The sequence below is a fragment of the Geospiza fortis genome, unplaced genomic scaffold (genome assembly GCF_000277835.1).
Source record: "Geospiza fortis unplaced genomic scaffold, GeoFor_1.0 scaffold55, whole genome shotgun sequence".
Classification (NCBI taxonomy): domain Eukaryota; kingdom Metazoa; phylum Chordata; class Aves; order Passeriformes; family Thraupidae; genus Geospiza; species Geospiza fortis.
The window spans coordinates 5868021-5876698 of NW_005054308.1; the positions used below are offsets into that span (position 1 = coordinate 5868021).

General features: G+C 45.1%; 1 protein-coding gene across 2 annotated transcripts in view; it reads left to right on the plus strand.

Annotated features, from left to right (window-relative positions):
• Nucleotides 1–530: 530 nt before the first annotated feature.
• HMGXB3 (HMG-box containing 3) overlaps nucleotides 531–8678 on the plus strand; it is an 18758-nt gene continuing 10610 nt past the window's right edge. Inside the window, exons 1-9 of one of the 2 annotated variants that reach the window (XM_005418872.2) lie at nucleotides 531–676; nucleotides 1093–1267; nucleotides 1706–2269; nucleotides 2923–3021; nucleotides 4522–4653; nucleotides 6473–6861; nucleotides 7215–7390; nucleotides 7682–7779; nucleotides 8350–8448. In XM_005418872.2, the coding sequence (XP_005418929.1) occupies nucleotides 531–676; nucleotides 1093–1267; nucleotides 1706–2269; nucleotides 2923–3021; nucleotides 4522–4653; nucleotides 6473–6861; nucleotides 7215–7390; nucleotides 7682–7779; nucleotides 8350–8448 (1878 nt within the window). The remainder of the gene's footprint in view (nucleotides 677–1092; nucleotides 1268–1705; nucleotides 2270–2922; nucleotides 3022–4521; nucleotides 4654–6472; nucleotides 6862–7214; nucleotides 7391–7681; nucleotides 7780–8349; nucleotides 8449–8678) is intronic. The other variant, XM_031055315.1, reaches the window with a different exon arrangement.

Sequence of the window (8678 nt, forward strand, 5' to 3'; positions counted from 1 at the left end):
CTCGCCCGGCATCACCGGGGGACGGAGGTGCGGGTCGTGCCGGGGCTGTGCTGCCGTAGGTGCTGCTGCCTTTATCGCCTGGGTCCTCCCCGCCTCGCAGAGCCGTCCGTCACCGCTGTCAAGCGGGGAGCCCGGGGAGCTGGCGGTGGGTGAGGGTTGTGGGGCTCCCTCAGCCTCCGGCCGTGCCTCTGCAGCCTGGCCCTGGTGTGACACCTTGTCGCCAGGCTGCTCTTGGCGGACTCTGCGGCTCCCCCTGGGTCACCAAACTGACCTGAGAGTTCCCCGTGCAGTTGCAGCTGTGGAAATGCAGATGAATGTATCTGTGCTGAACTGATGGTATTGAGGGTGTAGAAATAAAAGTTTCCTTCTAAAAGTAGATAAATACAGAACACATGGTTATCTTCATTTAATTAGAGTCAGACTTAGATGCCAGCAGGCTGTCAGTTTACTAAAGTGATTAAAAGTGCTGTTTGTTGAGAGAAACCTTGTATAACTTGGGCAGAGCATAACACAGAACGTGTGTTTTAGCCATGGAGGCTCCCTATGATGGTGCTGAGGTCACGGTGGTGATGGAGGAGATAGAGAGCACTTACACTTACACCTCTCCGGTGCCATCCAAGAAGAAGAAGAAACATAAAAGTACTGGTGATCATGGAGAAAGAGCCAAGAAGCCTCGGTAAGTTCTTTCTGCCTTCATTTAGTTCCTTTGGAGGGTGTGGGAGCAGTTTTCCTTGTTTCTGACAGGAGTGGACTTGGAGCACTTCATAGTGTAAAGCATTGTATATGAAACATCAGCCTGACACTTTAGGCTTGCTCAGACATTCTTTACAGGTGCCACTGTTGCTCAGTTTAGAGTTTGTTTACCCCAGAATAATTTGCCTTAGGCTGTCCCTCAGAGGCTCTCTATTTTTCTTCTGAGGTTCTCCTCGGAGAGAGAGTTTTCACTTGGTTAAAAAATGCATTTGCAAATAAAATTAAATGTAACTTGCTTGTCACATGACCTTGAGACAAAGCTAAACCTTGTGGATTTCTTTTTCCCCAAGGAATTTATATAGAACTACCTTAATATTTCAGTTTCTGCTTGTGTTTCAGATCTGCTTACCTTCTCTACTATTATGATATTTACTTGAAAGTACAACAAGAGCTTCCACACCTCCCTCAATCTGAAATCAACAAAAAGATCAGTGAGAGCTGGAGGTTGCTCAGTGTGGCTGAAAAGAGCTACTACTTGGAGAAAGCCAAGCTAGAGAAAGAGGGACTGGACCCGGTGAGTTGTCTTTCTGGAAGTTCTTTGGCTGCTGAGGAGAGAGGCAGTTCCCAGCTTACATAGGCCTGTGTGGGAGTCATTTAAGTGCAGATTCCAGTTTGTGTCCTTGCTCAGGGCAGTCTTTAGGAAGTGGTGTGAGGCCACTGCCTTTTGCCTTTGCCTTCTGTTCAGTTGAGGGAGGATGGTTTGCAATCCAGGATGCATATGTCTGGTACCTGCTCATGGCAGGTTTTTTTGTGTCCTTCATCAGGGTGAGTGTTGGTAAGGTGCATGATAAAACCAGGACTGAGCAGGATTCTGCAGGCTCTGTCATGTGGAGAAATTCCCAGCAAACTACAGGAAACCATTTGAACCCTAGGCACTAAAGTAGCAGGATTGAGAATTGAATCTCTTCCTTTTCTCATCTTCATTTATTCCATCCTCTGGTTTTGCCCACAGAACTCCAAGGCATCCACTCGAACTGCAGTAGTCCCTGACATTCCAGGCTTCCGCAAGATTCTTCCTCGCTCCGATTACATAATTATTCCCAAAACCACTCTTCAGGAGGACAGGAGCAGGCAGTCTCTGGAGCTGTGTGTGACACAGAGCCCAGCAGCATCTGAAGGCTTGGCAGCTCCCAGGAAAGTCACCAGTGTGCCCCGTGACACCGTGCAGAGCATCCTTTCCGTGGACTCGGGCCAGGCTGGCGTCTCGGAGCCCTGCATCGCCATCGAGGGGCTGGCAGAGGACACGGCAGCCTTTGCCCAGCCCGAGGCTGCAGAAGAAGCTGTTACCTCAGAGGTTCTCTCTCACTATGTTGGGCCTGTGACAGAGAAAGTGGCTGGAGAGATTCTCTTGGATGAGGCTTCTTTGGAGATAGAAGGACAGCCGTACCAGGCAGCCCGAGTGGTTATTGAGGAGACCCTGGTGAGCAGCTCCACAGACATCTCCAACGGGGGCATCGCTGTGGCCCGTCCCCAGGTGCCCGATGGGGTGTCTGTGGTGACCGTGGTCACTGGGAGGGTAAGTTTGTCCAGTGACACTCAGGCTCCTGCCAGATCTCACCTGAAACATCTGAGTGCTGTTTCCTCCATTTTACTTGAGATCCTCAGTGCATGCATGAGATCCTCTGATTGCCCAACTTGCTGACGCTCTGTGCTGAGAGAAACAGAAACTTTTGTAATCAATGATACAAAAGTGACTCCTTGACTGAGTTGTCTCTGCTTGCAGATTGACTCAGCCCTGTGGTGATATCAATGGTCTTAACATGACTGAGTTCTTTTAATTGTTATAACAATATTTGAGGTATTGCAGTGCCAGTAATTGGGTTCTGCAGTTGCACTCCCAAGATTTTGGCAAGAAAAAATGCTACTGCTGTGCTCCTGATAGCTGTTTTCCTGATTGTAGAGAGGTAGAAGGGGAGTCCTTTTAAGCTGAAGTTTTAGGGATCAGTCAAGAAACTTTAGTCTGTGAAGAGTTGGATCCTCTGTTTTGTTTGAGGAGTTTGGTAATTTCCAGAGTACATCTGGTAAGGCCGTTGCTTTTGAAATGATTGCTGCTCTATCCTGTATTCTGGTCTCATCATTCCTTAAGACACATTAATGTTCATGAGAGGGAGGGATATGGGTCACCCTGTCTTGTTTTCTGCATGTATTTTCCCTTTGATTTCATTTTAGGATACTGAAGAGAGTAGCTCCTCCACACTTGCAACACAGTTTATCATGTTACCTTTGCCAGCTCACTCTGTTGTGGAGAACCCAGCATCAATTAAATTGGTAAGAAATTCAGAGTCTTGTATGGTATGTTAAAATTTGGATGTATATTGTCATAGATTTGTCTTAAAGTGTTAGAGGGAGGGATTTGCTCATGGTTCAGTTTTTAAAGGTAATCCAATTTGGAGTTGCTGTATTGCTTGATGTATTTCTTGTCCCTTGTCTTATGTCGTGCATAGGCTAAGAGGGTCTCTGACTTCTACAGTGTCTTACAGGGCCTATTTCTTCTGCCTTCTTCCTCAGGGAATTCTTGGAAACAGGTGGAGTAGATAAAGCTATCACAACACATCTGGCCAACAGCAGTTCCTGTGTAGCCATCTACATCCACTAGTTGGATGCATATTTCTCTTCATAAAAAGCAGTGTCCATCCCTTTGAGGGCAGGGATCTGCTCTTATGGCAGGAAAACATGAACTCCAAAGGAGGCGAGCAATGACCTGAGGTTTTGAGAAGCCGTATTAAAGGCTGTGTGGCCTGTTGCATGAGGAAAAATAGTATTATTTCACTGATCTAACCACTCTAGCCACCTGTGTTTTTGTTGCCATTTTGGGAGTTCATTGTAGAGTCAGTACTGCAGCTCCTTCTGTTATGTAAGCTAGCATCAAATCCTTTTTTCCAGGTTCTCTATGCTTCCAGCTGGTGGAACACTGCAGATATTTATAGTGGTGCATAGTGTGATGCTCTTCCAGTTGTCCTGGGGAGAATGGAAATACCTCAGGTTTTTGTGCCTGAGAAGGATCTGGTTAAAATTGACTCATTTCCTTGACAGCAGCACTTGCAGTTCTAGAAAAAATCTGTACCTAGTTAGGGAGCTACAGTACAACAGCTCCCTCGGGAGTGTTGGGAGCAGGATATTGGAAGTGCTGCGCTGACAAAAACTCAAGTGTGTTGCTGCAGTTGTCCTGGCACAGATGACATGTCCTACTTTAGTTGTTTGTATAAATAGTGCCTGGTGTTGCTGCTCGTGTTTCAGTAGTTCATAGCAAGTTACAGTGAAGGACCAGGGAGCACTTGACCATCCCATACAGCAACAAGTTACTGACAAAACTGCCTTTGCATCACGAGTGTTTCTCTTCAGGTCTTTTTGTTGTGTTGTCATGAGTGTTAATCACATCTTCTCTTACTGTGGATTGCTGTTAGAAGCATTTTAATGCCATTTTACTATGACTTTTTCCTGTTCAAAAAGAACTTTCACATCACTGTAACTGCAAGATTAGTTTCTCCAGGAGGTTATGTGCATTGTTCATCTGTGCAGGTTGATCTAAATTCAGGTAATACCAGAGGCCATTGTGTAGACTGAGCATTTAGACTTGCAGTAGTTATGGTGCTGACTCACCTGGTGCTGACCCAGCTGTGTGGTGTTTGTTCAGTAAAATGAATAATAGTGGAATGCTGGTGATTTGCCAAATAGCATTTCTAAGGTGCTTATGAGGAAAAAGTAGTGATCAGCACAGCTTTGTGGTTTTCAGGTCTGTAGACAAATTCTTGACAATTCTTGTTTCAGACAACCACCTATACTCGCAGGGGACATGGAAATTGCACCAATCCTGGCTGTTCCTTCACTTATGTCACCAGGCATAAGCCACCAAAATGCCCAACGTGTGGGAACTTCCTGGGAGGGAAATGGATTCCAAAGGTAAATTTGTCTTTCCTTTCCTGACTTTGAGACAAAAAGTCCTTGTTTTGTGAATGCCTGTGGTACTTCTAGACCTGTAGATCTAGCACAGGAGGTCAGATACACTGGAAATGACCCCTGCACTCTTGTTCCAGTGCATGTGCTGGAGCAAGTCACTGTTGCAGAGGACACTTGACCAAGGTGAGACCTGAAATCACCACAGCTTGGGTAAAGATGCTGCTCATATCTGTTAGAATAGATGGGGCTGCATTTGCTAAAATATCTCTCATTGAGAGGATACACAAGCTTCTGGCCCTGTGCCTGCACAGCTCCTGTGACTGGAAGGCATTGCCTGTTCCTCCTGCTACAGCCCCAGCTAAGCTTGGGAAGTTGTTTTGTGTTAATTAATATCAGCATTTGAAGTTTTCCCACAAATTTAGTTTTCTGTGGTCTTTCAGCATTGTTTTTTTAACAGAGAGGAGGAACTACTCTCAGCTATAGGAGGTGTATGATCCTTTAGGAGCTTGTTAATAAAGTTGATCTAGTGGAGGCTGAAGTGCTGTTGGGTATTGTTGTCTCATGGCCATGTGTCTGATCATGATGTTCTGACCACTGACTGGAAGGAAGTTTCCAGGTGTTGGTAGAGTTGTGAAGCTTGTCTGAGTGGAAAAGTCTTTCTCCACATGATGCCTACTCTGCTTAAGTTATTGGCATCTCTGCTAGCTGTGTACAGAAAAACACACTTGATCCTTAAACCTTGGCACTATCCTGGTAATTAGTGAGCTCTGAACAGATGTGCATTTCTGTCTGAAGCAAGACTTCTCAGGCACAATTAAAAGGATGTTCTCAGTGTGAAAATTGGCATTGACACTCAGTGGCTTTATGTGGATTTGTTCTTAACCTCCTTGTTTTATGTCTGGATCCATTAAACATTCAGGGATGAGAACTCTTTTGGGCAGCCTGCAGACTCTGTGGTGTCTGAGCTGAAGTCTGAGCTTCCTGTGTGGTAGGGTACAAATAGTGATGGTGACATCTTCACTTTTCTTTGGTAAATTTGCTGAGGTAGAGAGATGGCTGAATGCAAAGAGTATTTCTGGATTCTGCCTGAGCATGGCACGTCTGCTGCTGTTCAGTCCCACCCTGATTAGAACTGAAAGGTTTTAGAGGGAGCTTTCCTTTTTGTCTTTCAGACTCACTCTGGTCTGCTGGATTCCATTTCTGATATATTTTTCCATATTCCAGTTCAGTGTTCATTGTACCTTTGTTGACCTTTGTTGATTCCAGTGCAATGATTTTTGTAGCCTTAGTCTTGGAACTAACATTTTTTTTAAAGTCAGAAAATCTTCCTAAGTAATCCTGTTTTCTGGTTGGCTCACTTGCTTATTTTTCTGAAAGCATGTATCCAAAAGATGCAAATTCTCTGTCTTAACTCTCTTTGATTGCTCAATAATGTGGAAGAACACACAGCATCAGAGAGCTGAAACCATGAAAGAGGAGCGTAGGAGGTGGGCCCTTGCTGCAGAGGGTGGTGGGTGACTTTGTGGTGTTGATGCTAATGGTGATATTTAAGGGAGTTTAAGAAAGATTGATTCTTCAAAGTAAACAGCGTCTAAAAATAATACATGAAGAGCCAAGGGGCCAGATACAATGTCAGCAGGGCCTTTGCTGTTGTAGGAGATGCTGTCTGTCTACTCCCATACAATTCACTGCTTAAACACTTAGAATTCTGCTGTTTTGATCCAACATTAAATAGGCCACAGGAAACATGGCATATGTTCAGGGGACTTGCTTATCTGTGAAAACTGGAAGCTCTGAAATGTGACTCTCTCCTTGTTTCCAGGAAAAGCAACCAAAAATCAAATCTGAGCCAAATTCAGGCACCTCTCTTAAAACTCCAGCAGCTAAAAGAGGTCAGCAGTCAGCCCTCGCAGAGCCCACGGCCGCCAGTGAGAGTTCCTCCAAGTCTGCCTTGGAGAGCTCCGAAGCTGTCAGCCAGCTGCTGAGTGCTGTGCCTGGTGGAGGGCAGATGCCTGACATGGAGTGGGAGGAAGTGATCATCTCTGAGGGCCACTTTCTCCCAAATAATGTGCTTGCTGAAGACAGGAGGAGTGCCCAGCGGCAAGCGGACGCCTCTTCAGAGCAGGCAGAGAAAGGAAGGGTTGGGCTGGGGATGTCCACATCTTCTGAGGTGTTGAGTCCAAATGCCTCTGTGAAAAAGCCAGTGGTGGGGTGAGTCAGTTCTCCATGTGTTATGGAAGCATATGATGTCTATTGTGTGCTCATGGTACTAGTCCAAGAAGTTGAAGGCTGTTGGCAGTGCTTCCTGTAAGACTTACTGTGTTTGCTGTTTGTTTTGTGCCAGTTCAGGATTGTTCCTTTGAGTCTTTGTCCATCAGAACTAATATTTTTCTTTAAGTGACAGATTGTAATCACAGGGCAGATGCAGCCTTAGCACTGTCTCTCTTTCTATTGCAATAGCTGTGGTTAGTGTGCTAACAAAGCACAATTCAGGGAAAAGAGGAAAACTGAAGCTGAGGGGAAATAGATGGAATGTTTTTCCACTTATAGCTCTTGTTTTTCAGAACTGATGCAACAGCTGCTACACACAAGGGACAAGAAGCAAAGAGCAAACCAAGACCCAAGCCCTCCTTGCTGGCTGCAGCCAGACCCATGCGAGCCATTCTGCCTGCTCCAGCCATTGTGGGGAGAGAAGCCAGCACAGAGCAGCTGAGCAGCAGGCAGGCCTTTGCAAGTACTGGTAAAAGCAGCATCTCTGTGTGCTTTGGGAGCTGTTATCTTTCCTCACCTTGCTGAAGTGGTGTCTGCCAATAATAAGATAGGTTTCAGGGGAGGTGGTTACTAATGCTAGGAAAAAACCAGTTTGTCTCTGCCTGAGTGGAGTAAATGGGCCATGAAACACCTGCTTGGGTTTATTTCAAGCTCAGAGGAAAGATCTCACGTGATTATAGTGGCATTTAACAAAGATGTCAGAAAGAAACAGAACCTGTTTTCTCACATTTAACCTGATGCATCTCTTTCCTCCTTCTAGACAAGCATTCCCCTGTGAGAACATCAGGCTTGAAGCCCAGTACACTGAAACAGTTGGGCCAGTCAGTTCTGCAGCCACCAGCTGCTGAGGAGCAAAAGGTTGTTCTTCAAATGCAAACTGTTTTCCTGAATTTTTTGGGGGGAGGGTTTTGTTTGTGGTTTTGGTTTGTTGTTTTTTTCTTTTTTCTCCCAGGTGAGTGATATGACCTGAGTGAGAAATAGAACAAAAAATGTAGCTGCCTTATGATGATGAGATCTGTGAGTGGCTGTTTTTATGATATGGCTGGATAGCAGAATGACTGACTGGTGGCTGTGTGGGAACTGAGCTGAAAGATGCTGTTGGGCAATCCTGCTCTTGGTTACTTTGGGAACCTCCCAGCTACTTCCAGAAGATGCTTTAAGGATCTGCTGGTGCTTTGATAATCTGACATGCAATGTTGAATACTGAGCTTTTCACCTGTAAAATATGACTCGGTTTGCCAAGGTGCTGAAATGAATCTGTGAGTTGTAATGCCTTTGCATGAAAAATAGTGTCTAATGGTATTTGGGATATTAAATGAACATTAATCAATCTCTTAGGGGCAGTAATGCTAATAGATATTGATATTGGTGCATGTATTTAGTAATAGGTGTCTGATGGGTGTTGTTTTTTCTGCTTTCAATCTCTAGCTCCACAGTTCTGTGACAAGCACGGCATCTCAGGTTAAAGTTGTGGAGGTCAAACCAGACATATTCCCTTCCTACAAGTACAGTTGCACCGTAACTTTGGTGAGAATTTTTCAAATAGTGTGAAAAACTATTTCGCTTCTGCCACAGGGAGTGTTCTCTCTGGAGTGAGAATGATATGGGACTTCTGTTTTACTGACTGGCACAAATACATTTCAGTTTTAACATGAAATAATTTGTGCTTTATGTCATCTCTAGACCTAGTCCAGGATGACTGTGCAGGGCCTTGTTAAGAGATGGATTTTAACTCATGTCCCCATGCAGAATCCCCA